General features: G+C 33.7%; 1 protein-coding gene across 10 annotated transcripts in view; it reads left to right on the top strand.

The window, feature by feature from the left end:
• The window catches only part of SLC10A7 (solute carrier family 10 member 7), a 271,510-nt gene that overhangs the window by 44,461 nt on the left and 199,990 nt on the right, over nucleotides 1-27,059 (top strand). For 2 of the 10 annotated variants that reach the window (XM_054554556.2, XM_024246419.3), the window contains one exon: nucleotides 13,403-14,392. The exons of the other annotated variants lie outside the window; for them this stretch is intronic. Coding sequence is in view for 1 of the 2 variants with exons in the window: in XM_024246419.3 (XP_024102187.1) it covers nucleotides 13,403-13,438 (36 nt within the window). In the remaining variant the exon portion in view is untranslated. Of the gene's footprint in view, nucleotides 1-13,402; nucleotides 14,393-27,059 lie in introns of those variants that run through there. 10 annotated transcript variants of the gene reach the window in all.

The following is a 27,059-nucleotide window of genomic DNA, read 5'->3' as shown; positions in this document are numbered from 1 at the left end:
CTGTTGAGTTTTCTATCATCCTGTAAAACAATATAAATATATTGCAGGGTAACATTTGATTTTATACATTATCCAAATCTGTAATTATATGTTAGAAACAGGTAAAATGTGATATTTTAGGGTAAAATATCAAAGTTCACAAATTAAGCTGTTTTCCACTTGGCTTATATTCTATTTGTATAACAAATGGCAATTTTTTTCTTATTCAAACCGTATAGATTTTTGAGATTGAACAATAATGCCTAAAATGATACTTAGATGATGATTATTTTTGTTTTCTTGGGAAAAATGTTGGTGATATTGTGACTATGAATATAACACTTTGTCCTTGACATCACTGTTTTATTTTTATTTCTAAAGCTCATGTCATTTCTTCTTGCTCTTTCTTGCTTTCCTCAGAGGCACTTTACAGAAGCCCACTTTAATAAAACCTTTTTAGTAGATTAGTAGCTATGAATCTTTCAAAAATCCCAGCTAGAAGAAATAGGATAGGGATTTGGCATAATGGGAAGCATGCAACTGTATTTACAAATCTTAGACATTGTCCCACAATTTTGGTGTAACCCTTCAGCTGACAATTAAAATCTTTGTTTTATCAGTCATCACCCAACCCCAACAGATGGGTGAGGAATTAATCTGATTTGTATTTTTCCCCACAACTTTCTGCTACATATTGTAATATTCTATGATTAACATTCAGTGAATTCTTAAAGATGATTGATGGCCCTTAAAGATATAATATGTACATCCTATTTAAATTTTGCCACAGTAAAACCACAGAATAGAAGAGCTCCTAAGACCCCTGTAGAAATTTGAAAACAATTTTGATACTCTCATCCACTCAAAAAGAAATCTGCTAATACTGTAATGTTTTTTCCCTTGCCAGGACCCTCCTTGCCTGGTGTCATTTCTTGAGCTCTCCTGGGAGGAGATTAGTCTAAAACAACAAAGTAGCCAGATGTCTGGTTCTGAGAGAGTCCCAGAGGCCAGGCTATGGTAGGCAACAGAAACCGCGTGGGGCTGAAGATCAAAGATACCTGAGAATTACTTATGGGCACATAGTATGTGTCATTCCCATTATTAACAGTCTGAGAAAATTTGTTTCCCTAATTAACCCTTTTGTTGGAATAACCTTAAATTTTAGTGAGTATATTTCTGTTTTGATATGTTTTCTTTTATGTAGTATTAAGTGCACACACCAAAAAAGAGAAATGAAAAGGTACTCTCATGCTTGATTGAAATCTCTAAGCCGTTATTCTTCTCCCAAATAGATACGCTATCAAGTGTGTTATCATTTATCATGAAATGAATGGGCATTATGGTTCTAAGTTAAAATTATACATCAATAGTTAGGAACTACATGGTTTATATGTACAAAAAGCTGTTCTTAAATTCCTAATCTTTTTTAAGCACAAGTATTTCAACTTTTAACTGTTTTAGAGTGGTGATTTTTAGATCACAGCTTCCTGTTCTTAAAATGAATTCAGAATAAATCCCAGTGGTGGGAAATCTGTATCTTATTAATAGTTGACCTCTTTCTTTTCACACTGGTATTACTAATGAAATGCTAATTAAAAATTCTTGTTATCCTTTACCTGTTTGCTTTTATGATATAATCTTGCATTACTTAGACATGTACAAAATTGGAAAATACAAATGCATTTGCTATTTTAGGTTATTCTTAATTCTAGAGCCCCTAAAAACTTTCAGCTGAATTTATCCAAGGGATGAGTAAAAATCTAATTATAACTTTTGAGTTTTTAGCCTCTAGATGAGAGTATCAGAAAAGAAAACAAAAGATTTTGGTTGAATTTGCTACTTGTTTTTGTTTCTGTTTAACATTATCATGTAACAACAAAAGTGTGTAAAAGCCTTATTCTTGCTTTTCCTGAGAGGTAATCATAAACCATTGTTATCAAGAGCATAATTAGTCAGCTTTAGAGCTTTTAAGCGCTACAACGCATTCTTTAGCATCTAGTAATATAAACTTGGCATAAAAGCTGTAAAAATGTCTTTAAATCTAATTGGAGATATGTGTTAGCAATTTAGTGCAGAGATTTCATATTCTTTGTGCAGTGGTCAAGGCTTCTTTTAATTCCTTGAGGAAAATGAAGCTCCTAGGAGCGGTTTATAAGGATTAATTGATTTATATCTTTGTTTCTAGATTTAAGTATTGAAGCAAGAATAAAACTGGCTTATTGTACAAAGAACTGGAGAAACAACTGTATTTTTTTTTTTTTCAGAGCAGAATTTGTTGTTACTTCAGTGACAAAGGGTGATCTGTGTTTTCCACTCTTTACACCTGTGTTTCTGCTACTGGCTTCCCCCACTGTGAACAACACCATTTGCTATCACTAAACCAGTCTAGTTAACTGTCTTCCTGTTTTGAATGTAAGTTGAGTCAGTGATGGTCACTTTACCATAAATATTCCTGAGCCCTAAGTAATGGATTACTTTAAGCAAGTAATATTAGAGAAAACCATAATTCCATCAATTCCTTGAAGTTTTTTAATAGTAAGATTTGATCTGAGGCAATGCAAGTCATAGTTCTAGAACTAAAGTCCAAAAGAAAGGAGATCCAGCATCCCACAAGGCTGTGGCTCAGGGTGCTGTTTACGTTTCTCCTCTTCAGGTAACTCCACATGTGCCTCCCCTTTACCCTTCACCCCAAGACACATGCACATGCACACACACACAAACATACACACAATTTAAACAGGCATTTGCAAAAGAGAAGACTGAAAGGTAACTCCTCGTTTTGTCTTTCAGAAATTGTCAATACTGCTGACCACTTACTTCTTAATGTATTTATTTTGCATTGGCCATTGGTGCCCTGCCTCTCGCCTCCGCCTTATTTACCTCACGGGCCATTACTGCACCTATCATCTCTTTGTACAGCATATCTTCCGCAACACTCTACAGAGAAGTGTTTAATTGTGCTTTAAAAAATAGGTATTATCAAATTTAAGGAGGTGAAGAGTGTTAGTTTTCTAGTTGCTACTCTTTACTTACTCTACCTTCCTCATTCATAGATTTCTTTTTACGTTGCCTCCTCCTCTACCTTCTCATATTTTATTTAGTTTTCTTCATCTTTTAGGTGTTAATTCTGTTTCTTCATCCTATCTCCTATCTGTAGCTTTTCAGGAAGCGTTCTAATGTGAAATAAGAGATAAATTGTAAAGGCAGGCAATTCAGATCTCTTTCTAAAAACACCTTTAGCAGCTTAATGCATAATGATTTAGTACTTGCATGGCTGTTGAGGTAGTCATCTGTAAACTTTTTATGATAAAATATGTGCTTGCAATATAAATTCAGTTGGCTTTGTTAGAATGTGAAGATTTAATATGCGTTTTAATTTCTCTTAATTTTAAAAGCTTCAAGGTTGTGTATACAATCTTAAAATCTTCTTTTTAGTTCGTGATGGATTGAAAGGTTTTTTGAGGTATTTATTTATTTTTTTACTTGTTTGATCAATTTCCATGGTTTTCATTTAAAGTTGTATTTATCTTCACCTGAGGTTTGGAGTAATAGCTTTGAAACATCTGCTACTGTTTAGAATGGTGGTCTTTGATGCTTAAGTTGCCCAAGAGTCTGAGGTTGCAAAGTGATAGGATTAGATCTTGGCAAATGGGAGTGTCCTTTCTCCAGTGCGTAGCATGTTGCTCAAGAGGGCAATTGTGGAAGGCAAGGATGTTTGGGGAAAAAAATGATCAGTACATGAATCCTTGTGACTTCTAACTCTGTTGCTAAAATAAAGATCAACATTTTAAAAAGCTATAATAGAAAATTAAGTATTGCCATTGATTATATTTAATATGAGTGGTTGACAGGAAACGTTTTAAGTGGATTATTTTTCTTTTTTTCAAGTAAGATTTACATGATTAAATACAAAATGAAACTACAGCTGATAGATAATCAGATACCTAAGAATAATGTTTGGGAAGCTGGGTTTCCTGAAGATATGAGGCTCAGTTATTTTAGCCTGGGGATTTTGCCTGGGGAAAAATGTATGTGCCTCTACAGCTGAAGGGCTATTCAGGAAGAAACAAAGTAAAATGGCATCTATTTTAACGTGTAATTTCGGTATCTCATACTTAATCTTATCCTTGGCAGAAATGTCAAAAAATACTAGCTGAAAACCATCTCTGAAGCCATGGCTATACCACCAGATTGAACTGGGTAGATAAAGTTCTTAGGAATCAAATGGTTTTCATTGGAAAAGGAAGGTCCTTTCTAGGTAATTCTCTGGAGGGAAGGGAATGCTCTGGTACTATCAAAATGAAGATGTGGCTTATTTCAAATATAGGAATGTGCAGCCTATAGAAACAGCTGGTGGGGGTTGGGAGGCACATTTTAAAATTAGTATATCACACGTAAACATAAATATGTTTCTTTCACATGATTTTCTATTTGTATTTACTCTCACTTAAATTTTTAAATAACATTTTCTTCATTTATCTTTACTTTTATAAATTTTATAAGTTTTATAAATTTTAAGCTTATCCAAAGTTGAATTGCTAATGCTGGAAATCATACTATAATTCTGTCCTTATTGCCTTCTTTACCACCCTTTAGAGACCAAATTATTCTAGCTGCGTAAGTTGCTATTTAAGATAAAATCAAGTTCTTAGTGATGGCATAACTAGATTTCTATTTCGTATATATGCTTTTCTTTTGTTTACCCTAGAGTGGAAATGTACCTCTTTAAGGAATTAAAGTGGTAAAGTCTGGCCACTATTTATCCTGTCACCACATGGCTGCTGTTGATTGTTAATCAAAAATCAAGTTTCTATACTTAATGACTTGGAAGATGCATTACATTTTGTCAAAATGTAAGAATTCTTGAAGAATAAACAGTCCCTGGAATCCCCAAAAGATAAAGAAGGAGATGTGTATAATTTTGTTGTTTAACACATATATAAGCATTAATATTTAAAATGGAGTTTAGTATTTTGTATTTATACTTTCATCAACAATATATTGTTGTATATTGTTTAGAGACTATTAAATAGCTCAGGATTTACTTATGGAAGGAAAAATTCTTCTAGTTTTTTTTTTTCTCTTTTATTTGACTTTTCCTCAGGTTGTTTAGTAAAGAACAACTTTCTTCAACATGAGGAGGATATTTACTTTATATAAAACCCTGTCTGACATGTATGGGAGTAATCCAAAGAACTGACAAGTTGCAGAATGGTCAAGCTCACCTCTTTAATGTGTTGCAAAAACTGTTAAGGTAACAGAGATAACTGTGCCAGTGAAAATCAGTGCCATAGCCCTTGATACTTAATTTTGGTTAATTATTAGAATGTATATAAAGTATATCAGGTTGGTTGCTATAAATAAGAGTGTTGGTTCCCTAACATTTAAAATTCATAGAAATGTTAGAAAAATGTACTTTTGTTTCACTGCAGGATCCATTTTTCTATTAAAATACCAGTAAAAAATGTAAGATTTCTAGAAACTCATTTTTTTTAAATACTTGATTAGTTAGAAAATGTTTCCCTAGCCAAATTGGTAGTCTCATGCTCTTTTAAATAGTATTATTTAGAATACTTCTAAAAGCACTTTTTCCTGTTAAATTAAATGTCAAATTATACTCCTTCTTTGCAACCTTTTTAAGGGGAAATTTCAAGGAATGAGACTATATTTAATTCACTGAAATGAATTATGATTTCAAACATCTGTTAAGGTGTTTTAAAGATGATCTTATGTAACGTGGTAAATAGAAATGTTTAGTGGAATATACCCTTCAGCTTTTCCTTACTTGATATATATTGTAGCTTGGAAAGAAAATCACACACAGATAAAACGTTCTAGGAACTAAGCAGCATTAAAATAAAACATGTGTCATACATGCAAACAGTAAAAAGCATGTCAGTGGGTCAGCCTTTTTTTAAAAAAACTGTTTTCAATAATCATTTGAGATTAAACAAAATAATTTTGACTTGTCTTTTTTGATTATACCGTCAGCCAGTTGTAGTAATCCGTCCACAACTTTTCTTATTGGAATCAGCATGCACAAAGGTTTATGCTTTATGGGAACCTTAGGATGTGCTTGGATTAGAATTAAAAACTACATTTAAAAGAGACATTGGTATAGGAGTACCCTCACTTTTATCCCCATGAGGAAATAGTGATAACTGCCATTCAGATCTTCCTCACACTTCTAGTCCTCTATATTGATTGAGGAATCTTTAGACAACTGGTGACCAAGTGGTTTGCTTTTTACCGACTTGGGCTTTTATATTTGAAATTCACATTTCAGTCTCATTCCTACCTACTGCTGCAGAATGGCCTTTAGACAACTAGACTTTAAAAAGTTAAAAGGCAATAAGTCAATCCCCTGGAAACGATGCAGAAACGTAGATTCAAATCATAAATAAGGAAATGCATTGGGTACATTAAACAGACATAGAAAAATGGATTTCTGTCTTTTGTAGTAAGGTAATTGGGCACCACTGCTTGGCAGGAGCTGGTGCTATTGAGCTAGCTCTAGCTGCCACAGGTTGATAGGCAGGTGATAAGGCAGCTTCCACCAGGGTCTGCACAGGAGGCCTACCTAATATGCTGTCTGCCCTAAGGGCCTATGGGAACACAGTTGGATTATTATGTTAATGCATGAGCCCGCTGCCCTCTTCCTATCCCAGCTGGGTTCCCTGTTGTTAGGAACTGCTTTGCACTGACAGTGGAGTAATATGCTTCATGATTGAAAGGGCAAAGGGGCTTGAAAGGAAAAAAAAAAAAAACAGAATAAGCCTGCACAGATATGTAAATGAGAGAAGGAAATCTGTAGGAAGATTTCACTCTAAGTATAGGGAGAAAGTTTATTAGAAAGTTCTTCTTATAGCACTCTGTAAAACCACCCATTTCTTAATTAATTTCTGGGTTTGTTTTTCTTCCTAACACTGGTATGTATGCCGTACATGGAAGTGTTTTTCTAAACAGGCACTTGATTTGTTTTAAACTAAGATGCACTAACACATTTGTACCCAGGTATAATGCTGACAGCAGTGCATTTTTTTTTGCACGTTCATTATTCTTTAATGTTTGTCCCTCAGTTATTCCACTATATTTTATAGAAAAGTTTATTTTTAAGATGCTGAAGGATTTATATTTTGTATTGAGATGTCACTTTTATTTCCCTTTATTTTTAGTGTACATTTGGAAAACTGCATGAGCTATCTTTTGGGAGTGGGCGGGTATGGTGGACAGGAAATGGTTGGGTGGGTCAGAGGAATATTTTCTTGAGTTCGTGAATTTGATATAAGTGATGGTTCAAGCATTTTATATTTAGTCAAGGTTTTTAATGTTGACACTTTAACATAGTGAAAAGAGTGTGGCCTTTGGTGTCTCTAGACCTGTTCAAATGCAGGCTCTACTAATTAAGTACTATCTGATTGTAGATAAATTATTTTACTTGTCATTTACTTCAGCTGTAAAATGGGTATAATATGAATTTTAAATGGAAAGATAAAGAATATAAATAATTTGGTGTGACATAGAGTGACTACTCATTAAATGCTTGCCATAATGATGATATTTAATTGCAGTTGTAACAACTATCATTTTCAGTTATGAGATCATTCTTTTAATATGTATAACTGTATACTTCAATGGATTGAAGATTTTATCTACCTTCTTTTCAGCAAGCCTCACCAAATAGGAGTGACTTTAGCTACAACTGGAATTTGACACAGAAAAATATTCAGATAGACATTGTCTAACTTAAAGATCTAAAGGTACCTCAAACAAAATGCTAGGCTGTGTTTCTAAAGTTAGTTTTATAATAAGCCATACTTCAAATGCTAAAAGCAAACTGAATGGAAAAGAAAATTCCATTGGTCCAGTGTTCTAGATAGCTTCTATAGTTACTTTAGTATATGCCTAAATTTAGGAAAGTTTTCGACTATCCCTACGTATGTAACTATTTGTACAAGTTCAGTATCCCTGTTCTGAAAATCTGAAACTGGAAATGCTCGAAAATCTAAAACACTTTGAATGGCAACATGACACTCATAGAAAATGCTCACTGGTGCATTTTGGATTTTGGATTTTCGAATTAGAGATGCTCAACCGGTAAGTGTATATAAAGCAGATATTCAAACATCTGAAAAATCTAAAAATCTGAAACAGTTCTGATCCTAAGCATTTTGGTTAAGGGATACTCAATGTGTAATCATTTGTTTATTTAAGCTAATTTAAAATGACAATATATAGTTGGGCTGTATTTTAAATACATCTCATGTTTTTTACTTAGTATTGTACCTATTGCATGAAGTGATATCTGTAAAGATGGTACATGCACAGTGCCTGGCACACATAGAGGGATTGAGAAGTGGTGATTGTTATTAGTGCTAGTGAATTTCCCATACCAACATGCTAGCCTGCATTAGTCATGCTGTGCAGATTTGCAAAGAGGAATTTCAGAGTCAGCAAATGCAGAAAGTTTGGGGCTAGTTATAGGCTCCATAGTCTAGTAGTATGGTTATCATATATCTGGTGAAAAAGAATTCACATGATTTCTTTAATGAAAAATATAAATATGTAAACATCATTTTAATACTCTAGTAAAAACTTTGTTCAAGTTTGAGGTAAGTACCTTGTGTTATATCAGAAAAGAGACTCCTTTCTGAAAAGGTAATTGTGCATTTGACTTTAAATATTAAGAATGAGGAGGGAAGGAAGCAACTCTATCTGAGCAGTCCTTCTTTGTAGTTATAGCAAAATTCTTTTATAGCATGTCTTTATATTACCCATTTAGTTATGTATACATGGGGTATGTGTATGGCATGTGTATATATTTATATATGTACATATATATGTATATATACATATGTACATTTATATGTATATATACATATGTACATTTATATGTATATATACATATGTACATTTATATGTATATATAATATATGCATCTGTATCTCAGAATCAGTAGTATACCTAGGGATATTTCAAGACGAATTCTAACTGAGAACATTCTTTAAAAGTGGCACTTAAAATAATGGCTTAAATTTGAACAATAGTTGTTAAGACTTTGAAGAAAAGACATTAAAGGAAGCAATAAGCCTATGAGATAGGAGAGAAATAGTCAAAGAATTATAACTTTTTTACATCCTTCTTCTCCCACCAAATAATAGTGCAAGCTCTGTATGCTGCCTGTTGTCAGAACATATTTATACATCTACCTCAAATGTAGCCATTCCACATTGCATAGTTATATATCTGCCCCAAACGTAGCCCATCATGGAGTAAATAATAAATTCTATTTTAAAGGAAGTTTGATTTTAAAGGAATGCCTTTGTTTTCTTTTAAAGTTGTTTTGGGCTGGGTGTGGTGACTCATGTCTGTAATCCCAGCATTTGGGAGGTGGCCGAGGCAGGAGGGTCACTTGGGGCCAGGAGTTACCTAAGACGAGCCTGGGCAACATAGTGAGACCTCATCTCTACAAAAAAATTTTAAAAATAGCTGGGTGTGGTGGCATGCACCTGTGGTCCCAACTACTCGGGAAGCTGCGGTGGGAGGATTGCTTGAGCCTGGGAGGTTGAGGCTGCAGTAAGCCATGATCATGCCACTGAGCTCAAGCCTGGGTGACATAGGAAGACCCAATAAATACATAAATAAATAATCTTTGGGTTTTATACATGCTAATACTCCTTTATAGGTTGAAATGTTCTTGAGGATGGTGATCATATCTTACAATAAGAAAATTATTTCACTGTTTTTTATACACAGTAGGAATTCATCAAATGTCTGTTTACTGAATAATTGGGTTGATTTTGATGATAGTATGCAGATTCAAGTAGAAGGATTCTAACTCCATGGATCCTAGTGTCCTTTTTTTTCTCTTACTTTTCCCTGGTGCTGCTTTCAAGGAAGCATTTCCCATGTGCCCTTTGGCATCTTCATGCAGCTGCTGACTGAGTTAAATTTCCAATCTCTCTGACACCAGCAATAGCTTCTACCTCTCCTGACCACTTTCCCGCCTTCACCAACCATTTGTGCCTCTTTACATCATCCCTATGTTACTATTTTAGGAGCACAAGAAAGGCCAGAGTTGGAGAAATGATGACTGGGTTAGAAGATGTATGTCATAGGAAAAATGCCAGGATCTTGCCAGAGGGGTTTGTTCATACCCTCCTAGAAGCCATTAGCCTCTCCAGTGACTGTGCTCTCCTTCTGGTTGTGTTCCCCATTCAGCTTTGCTTTTCAGGAAGTTTCAGGAGAACCCTGAATGATTCTTTTTAATCCAAACTGCAACCCTAATTAGAACTGTGAAGATCTTCTCCATTCAAGTTTGGTTTTTCCTGAGGACTTTAAGGTACCTCCCTACCCCCAAAAATGGTTTAAAAAAATGTATTTGTTATTGAATATTTTCTGAAGCGTCACAAATCTCTAAATATTAACAAAGAAGTACCACCCACATAACAGGTTATTATTTTAAAGTCACAGTAAATTATGTCATAAGAATTAAACACTGTATTTTAAAAGCCTTGCTGGCCAGGCGCGGTGGCTCCCGCCTGTAATCCCTGCACTTTGAGAGGCTGAGGCGAGTAGATCACCTGAGGTCAGGAGTTCGAGACCAGCCTGGCCAACATGGTGAAACCCTGTCTCTACTAAAAATTAGCTGGGTGTGGTGGTGCACATCTGTAGTCCTAGCTACTCGGGGGGCTGAGGCAGGAGACTTGCTTAAACCCTGGAGGCAGAGGTTGCAGTGAGCCGAGATTGTGCCATTGCACTCCAGCCTGGGCAACAGAGCGAGACTCCATCTCAAAAAAAAAAAAAAATTAAAATATAAGTTAGAATAAATAAATAAATAAATGCCTTGCTCCACGCCCTCATGTCCATCCCTCCTTTTTCCCACATTAAAATGTTTATTTGTCTCTATGTTTTCAAATTTATCAGAAGTTTTATATCTCTGTTTCTGGATTTCTGGTTTGGCAAATCATTGATTAATGGCCCTTACCACTTGGTAATGTGATAATATTGATGATGATATAGTTAATAATAGCTAATATTTATTAAGCTTATGGTGCTACTGATTGTCATGAATTGTCTTATTTAATTCTCACAAAATTCTTGTAAGTAGATATTATGCCCATTATTGAGATGAGGGAATAGAGGCTTGAAGTGGTTTAATTAAACTCATTAGAGGTCCTCTAGCTATGGAGCTGCATTCAGACCTAGGTAAACTAAGTCTGGGGTCCTCTGATGCCTGCATATTTCATGGCTGTTTCACGTGGTAAATTATAAACTGTAATGTCTCTCTTCTCCCAGCTACCTGTCTCTAATCTTTGGGTTGTCATATCTATCCTTGTACAGGGTGCTGTGTCACATTAGGCATATCACATCACATAGATCCAGGAGGCTGGATCATAGATAAAAGAGTGCAAGGCCAGGTGCAGTGGCTCACGCCTGTAATCCCAGCACTTTGGGAGGCCAAGGCGGGTGAATCACATGAGGTCACGAGTTTGAGACCAGTCTGGCCAACACGGCAAAACCCCATCTCTACTAAAAATACAAAAATTAGTTGGGCATGTTGGTACATGCCTGTACTACCAGCTACTTGGGAGGCTGAGGCACAAGAATCACTTGAACCTGGGAGGCAGAGATTGCAGTATGCTGAGACTGTGCCATTGCACTTCAGCCTGGGAAACAGAGCGCTCTGTCTCAAAAAAAAGAAAAAAAAAAAAAAGAGAAAGAAAAAAGAAAAGGGCAAAACAAAAGCTAAGGAGTAAAAAAGTATTTGTGTGTGCCTGTGTGTGTGTGTGTGTGTGTGTGTGTGTGTGTGTGTGTTTAAACCTACTTTTCAGAGTTGACTGGGTAGGGAGCTTGGCAATTTAGTGTTATCTTTCTCAAAGGAAAAAGTAATAGCTAGCTTAACTAGTCCGTGTTTTACTAGTAAAGCATAGCAGCAAAAGTTGTGTAGAAAAATGATTAATTAACAGGAGACTGACAGTGGAAGGGAGTGAAAGGCAGGACTTGAGTTTGCCTTAGTTTCCTTAAACATAAACCTAGCCTGGGAGCTAACAATCTGGTAAGTATACAAACAGACCCTGAAGATGGAATGAAAAAGTTACCAAGAGGAAACTGGGCATAGATTAATACACCAGATCTTTACTTTATGGTAAATCCTGGCATTGATTAAGAAGATGCCAAGTAATTCCGGCTTTTAGCAAGCTCTTAGCCTCTGCAGAGAAGTCCTGAGAGCCCCAGGAATGAAACTTCTTGAAGCATTCTATCCAAGCTTACTACCAGAGATGAAGCTGTTTTCTGGGGCCATGACAATCCCAACAGCCTGGTAGACAGGATTGTAGTTAATCTTAACATTGAAAATAGGTGCTTTATCCTAGGCTTTCCTCCTAAGGTCTCACCTTTGCAGAAATGATACTATGCTTTTACCAGATGGGAGCATGGATTTAGGAGTCAAATCCCAGTTTCACCACTGATGCATTTAATTTATTTCTCTCAACCACTTAACTACTCTGAGCCTTATCTTTTGTATCTATAAAATAAAGTAATCCTTACCTCATAGGGTTATTTTGAGGATTAAATAAAATAACGCATTGTCTGGCATACAGAAGGTGCTCAATAAATGTCAGCTTTTTTTTCTGCTTATGAAATGCAATTTTGAAGGAAAAGCTAAGAAAAAGAATGTAATAATTCCATTATAACTTCCTGGGTCAGAAAAACAGATTTTGTCCCCTGTCCTTACAGAATTTTATGCATCATCTCTCATTTAGGACTCTGTGAGCTCCTGATCTAGGGGGAAAAATGAAATTCAGTTTGGTTAAGAAAACATCTTGGAAGGCAGTTTTTAAACTGTGAAGAAGCTAGGTTAAATGGGAGCCAAGTGGGGCCATTTCCAGGGGTTTTGGAGGTGAAACAATTTGTTTTTATACTTGTATCAGTGCTTTTACTCTTTTAAATCTCATTTCTAGTCCCTTTGGATCTATAATAAAGTCTTCAGTACTATACATTTTTATTAAACATCTTCTTCTGGACTCCAATTTGCATTCAGATAATATAACAAAATGTATGTGTTTCAAATATTCACTGCATAATTGTGATTAGAACATGTAATCCCTCAAAAGATGTTAATTGCAATTTAAATTCACACTGAATTTAATTAAGTGAGTTGGGGATTAGAAAGTAGATGTAAGGAGTAGTTAAGGGAATACATTTTTTAAAAGCATCCACTTTTTTTTCTAAAACACATAAACCTCTTTCAACTTTAAGATTAGAACTCTGTAGAAAATACAGAAGAAAAGAGGAGAAAGCAGGTTAAAGAACATCTTAGAAAAATCTCAAACTATGTTCACAATTTGGATTTAAGCTGTTAAATAATTGTGGTTAGACGGGAGGGCTGGTTTGAGTAACCTTCTCATTTGTATTCTTGAAGAGTCTTTCAGTACATGTTAACTCACTTGGTGTCTGATGAAGACTTCAGTTAAACTGCGATATTTAAGAACTGCAGAGAATCACTGGGTTGGAAGCAGCCACGGAGATCTTTCAGTCCAACTGTTACCTGATGCTTCAAGCTTCCTTATAATCTTCTTGCCAAGGGGGTATTTTATGAATAATTTGATGTAATAGGAACTTTGTGTATGGACAAATCATATATAAGTAGTGCTTTTCCATGAAGGCTTCACTGTTTTAATGAAAATAAACAGTAACTTTGCAAGAAACACAGATATCTTTTTTTCTAATAAAATAAAGAATATTAAAACTTTAAAGATATAAAAAGTATTAAGCAGTTATATCTCCCAGAGATAGGGAGAATAAAGTGTGCAAATTATCTGTTGTTGAATCAAAAAGCAGTTCTTCAAAAGGCTGCCAGAATAACATTGTGCCTGTAAACCTCATTTTATTTATAAATTTTCCTAGGAATAAGTTTTATAAGATAAGGAATCAGGAGTCAGTTTTAAGATGGTCTAAACAGTTTTAAAAGCAAAAGTATATCCTTACTGTTAAGTAATTTTCTTGTTTTTGTATGTGTTTAGAAGAGGAAAAAATCAATTTCATAAACTTATTTTGAATTAGTCACACCGTGAGTATGATGTGCACATTTCTGGAGAGAGGAAGAGAGAATATATGTGTTAATTAGGCACAGTAGCTGTCTGATACTTTGTTGGACTCTATAAATAACTTTTTAACAAACAAATTGCAGTCTTAAAAAATGTTGTTCTTAGTGGAAATATTTCCTCTGAAAATTCTAGTGGGAAGCTCTGTCTTTGTTTCATAAGAAATTGAGTATCTTTAAAAAAGAATCATGAATCTGAGCTTTGCATCTGGAACAAATTTCTTCAACTTTATCTTTTCTGTTGTGAGTTAAGGGAATACTTTTTAAAAAATGAGTAAATAATAAACTCTGTTTTAAAGGAAACAAAAACTCTGTTTTTGTCTAAGATACCGTCTGTGGCTTTAAATATTTAAACCCTCATCTATTTTGCTTGCAACCTAAAATCATTCTACATAAATGTCTTCATTTATTTGCAGTTTTTTCCTCCAGAAATGACTACTTTGATAATGACTGTCATAGATTCTTTTTCTAATATCATAAAATTACTGTTATTCTTAATGGGATGACTTTTTTTTTTTCTTTTGGATTAGGCTCACATTATCACATGAACATACTTTTTGGCCAATGGCATTTCAAGGGAAAGGTTTACTGTTCATTTACTGTCCTAAAGTACATTGCATTGTGACTTCTCTTAGTCACATACGATGTTCTGCAATCACTATATAATAAAATTTTATGTTCTTGTATGGTTTATAATATTTTAATAACTTATTTTTTTATTACAGAAGCATTATGTATTCCTAGTGAGCAATATAGAAAATATAAATTAAAAATACCATAATCTCACTGTTCAGTTAACTACATTAATGTTTTTATGTGTATCTTTTCAAACCTTTTAATCTGCACATATGTTTAATGAAATGAGTCATACAATGCATACTGTTTTGTAACTCTATTTGTCCACTTAATATAGTGTGAACATCTCTCGATAGTGTCTTCTTATAGACTATTATTCTCACGTATGGATGTGTAATTATTAATATCAGCCCTGATAGTTCCAGCTTTTTTTTTGCTATTAGAAAGTAATGGGGCCAGGCGTGGTGACTCATGCCTATAATCCCAGCATTCTGGGAGGCCAAGGCGGTAGGACTGCTTGAGCCCAGGAATTCAAGACCAGCCTGGGCAACATAGTGGGACCCCATCTCTCAAAAGTATAAAAAAAATTAGCTAGGTATGGTGGCACATACCTGTAGTCCCAGCAACTTGGGAGTCTGAGGTGGGAGATCGTCTGAGCCCAGGAGATTGAGACTGCAGTGAATTGTGATTGTGCCACTGCACTCTAGCTTGGGCAAAAGGGTGAGACTTTGTCTCAAAAAAAAAAAAGAAAAAAAAAGGAAATAACGGTATGATGAAAATCTTTTTAGCTAAATCTTTTTGCGAACCTGAATTCTGTTTTTTTTTTTTTTTTTTCTAAGACAGGGTCTTGCTCTGTCACCCAGGGTGGAGTACAGTTACACAATCCTAGCTTACTGCAGCCGCAAACTCATGAGCCCAAGCAGTCCTCCTGCCTCAGCCTCCCAAGTAGCTGGGCATACAGGCATGTGCCACAACACCTGGCTAAGTTTTTAATTTTTTCTAGAGACAGGATATTACTATGTTGCCCAGGCTGGCCTTGAACTTCTGGCCTCAAACAATCCTCCTGCCTCGGCCTCCCAAAGTGCTGGGATTACAGATGTGACTGAATTATTTTCTGAGATAAATTTTTACAAGAGACATTGCTGGGTCAAGGGGCACGTATGGACATTTGTAAGATACTGATATTTACCACACTTTCAGCAATATTATAAAGTGTGTGAAGTTAACTTTTCCCTGAACTCTCATTAATCATATGCAATATTCGTTGCTCATTTAGTGTTTTTCTCCCCTTACAACTTTTGTTTTTCTCCTCCCAATGCAAGTTGGTCTATATTATAAAGATGAGGAGTCCACATAATATTTTATAGACATGTGTATTTAATAAATATTTTTATTTCATGCCTTTTTCCCAATTTTCATTCTTGCATTTTAGAGTAAAATCTAGAGGGCAGCATTTCAAAAGTTGCTGTATGTCTTTATTTTACTTCAACCAAAAGACGTACATGGTGTAGTTGCTGAGTGTGTTATTTAACTGGATCTCTAACCGTGTTATAAATGGTGCCTGTAGAAGGATCTGGGGACAAGACCTTTAAGCTTTTTTTCTTTTTAATCACAGCTTAAGATCTTGAAGAATCTGAACTTATATAAGAATGTTTGGGCTACTGTTATTACAGTGAAACCTTCTGAGAGTATCTTCACAGGTGATTTTTTTTTAGAGAAAGTCACTTACAGATATAAAATGTTTGACCAGGAGAAAGCCTCAGGTTGTCAGAGTTACTTACACACCGTTGTTCAGCTGGTCCTCTTTATTAAATCATCTCTTGGCAGTCCATTAGTTGTGGTGCTACAGCTATTGCATGGCCCACTAAGCTAATATACCTTCAATCACTAACGGAAGGATAACCTTAATAAAAATTTGAAGTCAATTTAGTGCTTCACTGCTTGCTGACTAGTGTTTTACTTTTTAGTGTGTCTATACAATTTCCATGCTGTGTATTTTTGATATTCATATATATCTTAGCTACATAGCATATTAGAGTAAAATAAAGATTAATGGTGTGGAGAAGGAAGAGTATTTGGGAGCTCTTCCTTGTAATCCTGACTCAGCCACTGTTAGACATTGTGTGATCTTGAGCAAGTCACTTCCCACACTGGGCTGCTGTCTAATCCTTACATGTAAAATTAAGAAATTGGGAAGAGATTTTCTCATATTTATTTCCATATTTATTGTTTGTAGAAAATTTAAACCACATTCTGCTGAATGTAGCACTTTCAAGCTTGTTTTAAACATCAGCTATGATTTTACTAACAAAAAAGAATTGCTATATTCTTCCCCATATAAATATTTGAGTAACTAGAATGAAAAAAAAAGAGAAGATCCACATTATTCAGTGGTAAGTGATACAGGAGAAAACTCATTTAAACTCAATTAACTTTAAAAAATTAACATTTTGTAGCAATTATTGAAAAATATATTTATTTAGTCTTTATTTTGAAAAAAATTAAATTATGAAAATAAGCTTATTTTATCATTCACTTCACAAAATTTACATGAGAACTATTCACTAATTCTTGGCATGAATGGATAAAGAATCAAGTGTTGCTTTTAGGGAGCAGGGGCTGATGTAATTTTTCTGAGAAAATTGTATGATGATTTGATATCCTATTTTTCTCTCCTGTTTATTTTTGCAAAAATAATTGTCTTCATCGGTTTTCACAGGTGCTCTTATTTAAAAAATAGCCTGGTCACTCCTTTTAAGCACCTATCCTGTCTTTTTTTTTTTTTTCTTCTCATTGAGTTTGTTCTGATTTTCACTGACTTACTTAAATTCTGCAGGATGGGCAGTTATATTTAGCAACCTAGTTATGTATTATTTGTGATATATTCACAAGGTGTTTAAAATACTGTACAATTAGTGAGAGTAAGCCAACCAAAGCTGGAGTGCAGAGATAGACATTGGGGTGTGTGTACAGAAAGGGAAGAGGTTTTCCTGGGGATCATTTTAGAAATGGTCAGTTTATTAGTGAACCATTCCCCACTGTGATGTCTCTTGTTTCCTTGTACAACCTAAGTTCTTAGGGAACTTGGAGAATGAATACTTAGATAATGAAGGCTTACTGGGCCTTACTTTATATAATATCTTGTAGCATACTCACTGGTTTCGTATTTGCCATCTCATTTAATCCTCACAAAATTTTATGAAGTTGGCATTGTTTTTCCCATTTAATGAAATGAATAAACTGAGATGTAATGATTTTTCATAGCTATGTATGTGACAAGTTGTTTTGAAATCAGATCTTCTGACTCCATTGTAAGTGCTAGTTCTAGTATTTTGTAAATGCCTCTGTGATGATTTTAAATTAAAACAGTTTATTTAATATGAAATCCTTACCATCTTTAAATAAATGTGAAACAAGGGTATCTTTTTTGAATATTAGATAAGGTCTAAGCCTCCAGATCATGTTACTGTTGAAAATAATGACTTGAAAAGACATTTTTACAAATCACAAGCAGAGCCCTGAAGCTTAATCTTTCTTAGTTAGGAAGTAGTAACAGAAATTTGGTGGTTTTGGTTTATTTCTAATTCTGTTAAGCAAAACCTTATTTTTTTTAATTGAAATTTTCTATGTAAACCTCAAAATCATTTAAATACAAACAATCTAAAGCTTAATGTCATATAGTTATGTTTTTCTTTTTGTTGACTTTTAAAATTTTTGTGATTTAAAAACAGATTTTTGTGTATATAATTTATAGACAGTAAAATTCGTCTTTTAAAATTATATAATGTTTTAGAATATGTGTAAAATTGTATAAACACTACTACAATCAAAATTTAAAACATTGCCATCAGGACAAAAAATTCTTTTATGGCTCTTTCCCCTTCCCTTACCTGCAGTCCTTGACAGTCTGTGATCTGATTTCTGTTTTACCGTTTCCAGAATAGCCTATCAGTGGAATCATACAGTACATGTAGCCTTTTGTATTTGGCTGCTTTTACTTAGCAGAGTGCTTTTGAGATTCATCCATGTTGTTCCATTTATTCATAGTTCATTCCTTTTTATTGCTGAGTCATATTCCACTGTATGAATGTACCATAATTTCTTTATCCATTCACCATTTGAAGGACATTTGGGTAGTTTCCAGTTTTGAGCTATTACTAATAAATCTGAACATTTGAATACAAGTCTGTGTGAGTGTAGGAATATCTGTCTTTTGGTTAAATATCTAGTGGTGGGATGGTTTGGTCATATGGTAAATATATGTGTAACTTTAACAGAAACTTTGTTTTTGACAGTGGCTTCATCATTTTCAATCTATACCAGTAATATATGAGAGTCCTCATTGGTCCACATCCTCACCAACACTGAGCTGCCAGTTTCTTTTTAAGTTTTAGCCCTTCTTGCTGGTAAATAGTGTTATCTCATTGTGATTTTAATTAATTAATAGTTCTCTACCAACTAAAGATGTTTAGGATCTTTTCATGTGTTAATTTGTCATCCACATCTCTTCTTCAGTGAAGTGTCTGTTCAAATCTTTGGCCCATTTTTAAAAACTTGGGGTTGTCTTCTTATTTAGTTGTAAGAGTTTTGTTTTATTTTGTTTTAAAAATATATTCTGCATACAAGTCCTTTATCAGCTATGTATTTTAGAAATTATTCTCCCAGTCTGTTTGCTTTTTCATTTTCTTTACAGTGACTTTGAAGGACAATGAAGTCCAATTTATCCATTTTTAATTTTATGATTTAAAATTTATTATATCAAAAGTTTGTGATTTTTGTAGCCTAGCATAGATATGTTGTCCTAATCCAGACTCACAAAGATGTTCTTTAAGTGTTCTAGAAGTTTTATAGATTTAGTTCTTATGTTTAGGTCTATGATCCATTCCAAGTTGCTTTGTGTGTATAGTGTGAATGAGCATCAGAGTTTTTTGGGGTTTTTTTGTGTGTGGATGTCCAGTTACCACCTATTGAAAAGATTATTCTTTCCACATTGAATTACTCTAGCACGTTTGCCAAAAATCAATTTACCATCTCTATATAGATCTGTTTCTGAACTTTCTCTTTTCTTCTGTTGATCCGTCTATCTGTCCTTAAGCCAGTACCACATTGTCTTGATTAGCATAACTTTATCTTGAAATATAAAATGTGAGTCTTCCAACTTTTCTAAGAAAAATTCCTTGAATAAATAAATAAATAAATAAATAAAATTTATTTTTAAAATAAATTGTAGTCATTTGTCAATTTCTACTAAAAATCCTGTAGGGATTTTGACTGAGATTACATTGAGTCTATAGATCAATGTGGAGAAATTTGACACCTTAATATCGAGGATTCTAATACATATCTCTCTATTTAAGTCTTTTAGGATTTATCTTATCAGTGTTTTATAACCTTTAGCATACACAGTCTACACATATTTTGTTAGCTTTATTTTATATTTCATGTTCTTTATACTGTTTGTGAAAAAGATTTTTATTAATTTCAATTTAAAATTATTCCTTCCATGTATATAGAAATACATTGATTTTTCAATATAGACCTTGCATTCTTGAATTTTGATAAACTTTCCTATTTTGTAGTTTTTTTCAGAAGGGAGGTTTTCTAGGATGATGTAATTTGTGAATAAAGGCAGGTTTATTCCTTTCCAATCTATTTGCATTTTCTTTCTTTTTCTTGCAGTATTACGTGGCTAACACTTTCAGGCTGTTCAAAACAAAAATCAAATCGGATAAGTAAAGAGAATTTTAAAGTTTACTGTTGAGTAAAATAGTAAATACAGATTGTTACACACAAGTCCTCAAAATCAAAAGTGGTTAGAAGCTCAGAGGCCTACTCTTGCAGATTGGGTTTTATAGTAAAAACGAGGAAGTTGTTTAATCTTTACAATGATTGATTACAGCAGTGGGGATTTCCAGATAGCAGAGGATGGGCCAATAACAATTACTTTCACCATTTTTGTAAGGTGACTTAGTTTAGTTTCTGATTGTCAGAGATATTTATAAGGAATAATCCAACTTAAGTTTTGCTTACATTTACCAATCAAATCCTTATTTGACTAACTGACTTGGTCTGCTTGGGGAATTTTCAGCCTGGTCTCCATTTTATTTTACTTTGACAAGGCCAAGATTGGATAGAAGTAGTAATAAGAACACACGTCCTAACTTTGTTCCTGATTTTAGGAACACTCAGTCTTTTACAGTTAGGTATGATGTCAGCTGTTTGGTTTTTTATATGAGGCAGAAGAAATTTTTATCAGTTCTAGTCTTCCAAATTTTTATCATGAATATATATTGAATTTTGTCAAATGATTTTTCTGTACCTATTGAAATGATTATATGTTTTTTTTCTTTTTTCATCTATTGATAAGGTGAATTGCTTTGATTGATTCTTAAATCTTATGCCAACTTTGCATTCCTGGAATAAACTCCACTTTGTCATACTGTATCATCCTTTTTATATATTGCTAGGTTAAATTAGTTCAAATTTTATAAGGAGTTTTATGTCTATGTGCATGAGGATTATTCTTCTGTGGTTTCCTTATGATGTTTTAATCTGATTTTGGTATCAGGTTAGTGCTGGTCTCGTAAAATGATTTGGCAAATTTTCTTTCCTGTTGTATTTCTCTTGGTGAGTTTTTATAGAATTAATATTTCTTCTTTAAATATTTGGTAGAATTCACCAGTGCAGCCATTTGGTCCTAGAGATTGCATTTTGGGAAAGTTTTTAACTACACATTTAATGTCTTTGATATGTAATAGAAAATTTAGGTCATCTGTTCTTAAGAGAGTTTTGGTAGTTTGTGTCTTTCAAGGAATTTGTTCATTTCATCTAAGTTTTCAAATTTGGAGACATAATGCTGTCTACAATATTCTCATCTTTTAAATATCTGAAGGAGTTTCGGATGTCCCTGCTTTCATTCCCGATATTAGAAATGTCTGTATTTTCTTTTTTTACCCAAGGGCAGGGATGAACAAACTGTGGTTTGCAGGGCAAATCAGGCTTGCTGAAAGTTTTTTTGTGTGGTATATGAGTTAAGAATGTTTTGTGGGGCAATGAGGGGATGGTTAATGGATCCAAAAAGAAAGAATGAATAAGACCTAGTATTTGATAGCACAACAGGGTGACTATAGTCAATAATAATTTAATTGTACATTTAAAAATAACTAAGGAGTATAATTGGGTTGTTTGTAACACAAGGGATGGATGCTTGAGGAGATGGATACCCATTTTATATGATGTGATTATTACACATTGTATGCTTGTATCAAAACATCTCATATACTCCATAAATATGTACACCTATTATGTACCCACAAAAATTAAAATAAAAGGAAAGAATAGTTTTTACATTTTTTTAAATGTTTGGATAAAAATCAAAAGAAGAATAAAATTTCAAGATGTGAAAATTAAACAAAAATCAAATTTTAGTATCCATAGATAAAGTTTTATTGGAACACAGCCACACTCATTAGTTTATATATTGCCTATGGCTGCTTTTGCACCACAATAGCAGAGTTGAGAATTTGTGACCATATGGTCCACAGAGCCTAAAATACATAAATAATGTGCCTGTTGTATAATTTAAAAATATATCTAGTCTTTGACCCAAGTTCTTGGCACAGAGCTTCAATAACGTTTGGAATTTTCTGAGTGATGGGAGTATCTTTGTTAGGCTGATGAGGTTACTCTTGGTGAGTCCTGAATAGCTTTGGGATGGGAACTGGCCACCAGAAAGACCAAGCATGTGATTAGAAGGTTGGAACTTTCAGCTGCCTGACCTCTAGGAAGAGGAGGGGGCTGGAGATTGAATTCAATCATGTGATCGATGATTTAATCAATTATGCCTACATAATGAAACACCAATTAAAACTCGGTGTTGCCTCTTGGTTTGTAAGCATCTTGATGTTCTCTGAGAGGGCATGGAAGCTCTGCACTCCTTCCCAGACCTTGCCTAATGTGTATCCCTTATAATTAAACTGTAATTGTTAAGTATGGCACTTCGAGTAAGTTCTGTGAGTTATTCTAGTGAATTAGTGAACCTAAGGGGGCCATTGGAGCCAGTTGGTCAAAAGTGTGGGTAGCCTGTGGACTCTTGAAGTGCAGCTGCTGTCTAAAGCAAGGGCAGTTCTGTGGGGGACTGAGTTTTTAACTTGTGGAGTTTGACACTAATTCTAGGTAGTTAACACCAGAATTGTATTCCAGAACACCCAGTTGGTGTTAGACCAGTTGGGTTAAAACAAAGCCGTGACTCTTTAAAAGTTCACCAATGCCTGTTTTAGAGGTATATCAATTTTATTTGTCTTTTTCAAAGGCCCAGCTTTTGATTTCAGTGATTTTTCTTTACTGTTTTTCTGTTTTTTATTTCATTATTTTCTGCTCATATCTTTATTATTTCCTTCCTGTGCTTGTTCTGTATTTAATTTGCCCTTCTTTTTCTAATTTCTTGTGCCTTTGGAATTATGCCATCTTTCCCTTCTTGGTGTTGAGTGACATTATATTTGCATTTTGAAATTGGCCATGGTGGCAGTATTTACACCATGAAAATCAGCACATATTACAAATTGGTGTTATCTCTTTATCCTAAGAGCCAGTCGTTAAACGGTTACTAGCACACTACTTGTAATGGCAAAAACACAGCCTTTAAAAATTTTCTCAGGGGACCTAACATTAGAAAAAACGCCAATAAAAAGTTAAGTCAGAAGAGGAAAGAACTTATTAGTTTAAAATATGATTTACAATATAGACTTTAAAATCTGAAACTGTAAAGGAGATTGTGCACTATTTGATCCTGAAGACATAAAGAATAGGATAGGTAGACACCATCTGTGATTTCAGTATAGTCCTTTTTGAGGAAAAGTGCCTTGATGAGATGATCTGCAGAAGTCCATTGCAGTTCTGTGAATCTATGGTAAGTTATTTCCCAGAAGATGGTAGGAAAGCTATTTTATTGCTAATGAAAAGCTGATGAGAGAGTTATTGCTAAGGGATTGATCCATTGCCCTCTTAAGAAGCTTTGAGATTCCCAGACCTAATGGATGGAAAAAGAGCAGAAATAACAGAGTTAAGAAAGCTAGAGTCTAAAATTCGTAAGAAACATTAGATACTTTGACATAGGCTGTCACTTAGGTTTTGTGGATGCCCTTCTAAACAAAGTGTTAGGGGAATTCTTGGCCAATTTCTCTCTCAGTGTGCTGAGAGCTTAGTTCAATGTGTTGGTATTAAATAGAGCTTCCATTAATTGATCAGAAAAGTGCTTGTTGTATTTCACTAGGAGATATTGGAAAAGCCCATTTTAAAGTTAATTTCTGTGCTGCCATAACTCTTTGATACCATTGATCTTCTTGTATTGTAGTTATTATGATGTCTCTCTTCTAGTCCTAGACTGTGAGTTGGTACTCTATGGTATTTATTTTTGTGTTTGCTTAATAAATTTAGGTTGAAGGAATGAATAATTAGAGAAGCATTTCTTTTATTCTTTTCTGGAAGAGATAGGAAACCCAAAGGATTAAGAAGAATTAAACTTGAGGAATATTGAGAAATTGGTTTTTTTAAAAGATACAATATCAAATAGTATATAACATTTTAAGTAAGTTTCATTCAGCTTAATCTTAGAGATTTACAATAAAAATCTTAGATATTTATCAGTAAGCTATTAATAGATAAATAGTACAAATAAATAGTATTTTCAATTTAAGTGTTGGTATTCTGGGTTATACCCATGATTTGTTCCTGTGAATATTCAGTGTTAGCATAGCAAAGAAGACTAAGTAGTTTAGTCTTTTAACTACTTTTAAGTAGTTTCCTTTTGGTATTATCCTCAACTCATTCAATTTTTAGTCAGACATTGAGCATCTAATATGTGCACAGCATTGTTCAAAGTTTGCCTAAAGATTAAAGAGAGAGCCTCTAAAATTCTTAACATAATTCTAGGAGAAGCACAAAGGAAAAAATATTCATAATTCCATTTACCCCAACATAACCATTAGTGTTTCAGCATGTGCCCTTTTTCCACGATATATCTACAAATGTCTGTTAAAAATAATATATAAAACAGACAGTGTGGATGTAATAGAGAGGGTGCAAGAGATGTCTGGAGATGAGTTCTATTCTGGCTTTACTGCTGTCCAGTATGACCTTGGGAAAGATCCTTTGCCTGTCTGGAGTTTTGTTTCTTGATTTACAAAGGGATTGTCATAGTATTTAATGGCCCTTCCCACTTAAAAATTCTGATTTTATAGAAATTGAACACCTTTGAAGACTGAGATTTCAGGAGGATGCAATCAAAATGTTGGATTAAGTTTAATTTCACCTCAATTATAAGGCAGATTTTAAAATCTTGAATTAAATATTTCTTGCTAATATTAGGTATTGTTATTGTGAACCAGTAACCCTTAAAGTAACAAATTTCTTCCCAGACTAGAACAACAATCTGAATTGATGAGCTTATTTGAACTGATAATTATGTTTTTAGGAAAATGTTGAAACAATTCTTTTAAGCTCTTAAAAAGTATTCTACTAGAAATAAGAAATACAGAATCATTACTATTTTAAGTACATGACATTTCATCAAAAAACCATACCAAAGAGAAATCAAAGCAGCTATGTTACTTCATTCTTTTTGCACCTCAAGAAAATTGATTTTGCCCTTCCTCTCTTGCCCTATGCATATTGTGAAAATGTAGATTGGTATGCACGAACTGTTGCATATTGTGTACCAGGGCTTTAAAAGTGTTAAAAGGTGTCTGTTTTGTCTTAGAAGGGTCAGTTTGCACATTAAATGATTTTTGTTGAACAGTTAAGGTGTCCTTTTAATTTTGCTGTTTTGTACTAGAATTTTTTGTATGCATTTTAATGGTTATTTAAGAGTCCCCATGTACTTAGAAAGGAATCTGAATATATGTGCCTTTTTAAAAAAAGCCTCAGCACAATGTAGGTTATTCCATCAATACCATCAAATGACTGGGAGCTGTAGTTGGAACAGTATGTAAAAATACAGCTTGTGAAAGATTTCCTTTATTAACTGTCATCATCCACAGAATATATGTTCAAATAAACGTTGTGCAATAACTAAATTTGAGATTAATAGGCCCCTTAAGAAACAGCGAAGTCATTCAGAATAGTCAGTGAAAAATAGGCTGTAAGACTGTAACATGCACATATTGTCCTGCTTATGTGCTCTCTCTGGTGTCATTCCCATTTATCACTGTCGGCCGGCTCTGTTCTCATTAAAACACTCTTGCACAAAAGCAACTTAATTTTCTTAAGAGGAGAGGACACCTGATTCAATTTAGCACCCAGAAAACAGTAACTTGAATATATTTTTTTCCTTACCTGAATTGAGATGAATAGTTACAAACAAGGATAGCATCCCGCTATTCATCTCAAGATTTAGAATATTAAATAATTTTTTCCACTGGTGTCAAGAAATGGACCTGTAGAAATAGGCAAGAAATGTAGCTTGCTCCTCATGTTAAACATTCACTCTTAACTTGAAGATTGTATATTTATATATATACACACACATTATATATATCTATAAATCTATATCTGTATATAGTATACATACTTCAGAAGTGTATATATATATATACTTCTGTTAATTCCTGTAATATTTTAAAACAAAGAATTAAAATTAATCTTTCTTTAATTTGGTGAATGCCTTGTAGCAGTAATAAGTCTTCATTTAGCTTTCTTTGTTGAGAGAAAATATTCAGTAATGGTTTAAGTAATATTCAGTAATTTAAGTAATGGTACTTAAAAAATACAATGATACATATAAAAATGGTACCAGATTAAAAGTGCCCTCTTAATATTGAGCATAGTGTATAAACCGCATTTTGATTGATATCCTGAATATGTTTACTTTTCTGTGGTATGTTGTAGTAATACTTAAATATGACATAGAAATGTAGAATTCAAATTTTTCTTGTAATGAGGTCTCTTCAGTGAAAATAGTGGTAATTAAGTAGTCAGTAGTAAAACTAGCAACTAAGTTGATAAAGTCAATCATAATTGGCTTTGAAAGGAACAATAAATATTTCTTATTTTTTGACTTTTTATAGCACTTTAGAAAGTACCTTACAGATAGAATGAAAATGTTTTGTGTTTTCATATTTAATTGAAGATCAAGTATTGGAATTCAGTCTTTGATGTTTTAGTCTTTATGTGTTTTTAAAACTGAATCTATGCTTAGGGAGAAAATAAATATTAAGGCTGTTTCTCCTTCCTGTGAATCAAAGCCTGATGGGATATAAATTCACATAGTTGAAGAACTTTTCTAGGGTAAGGCAATTTAGCTTTGACCTCCAACAATTGTGACCAATAGTCAGTTTTCTCTTCCTTATTTTCAGTGATGTCATATACAGTAGGAACAAGAGATTATACTAAATAAGATTTAATG

Source organism: Pongo abelii, chromosome 3 (genome assembly GCF_028885655.2).
Source record: "Pongo abelii isolate AG06213 chromosome 3, NHGRI_mPonAbe1-v2.0_pri, whole genome shotgun sequence".
Lineage (NCBI taxonomy): Eukaryota > Metazoa > Chordata > Mammalia > Primates > Hominidae > Pongo > Pongo abelii.
Note: the sequence above shows the minus strand (reverse complement) of the source record. Positions and strands in the feature narration are given on the sequence as shown.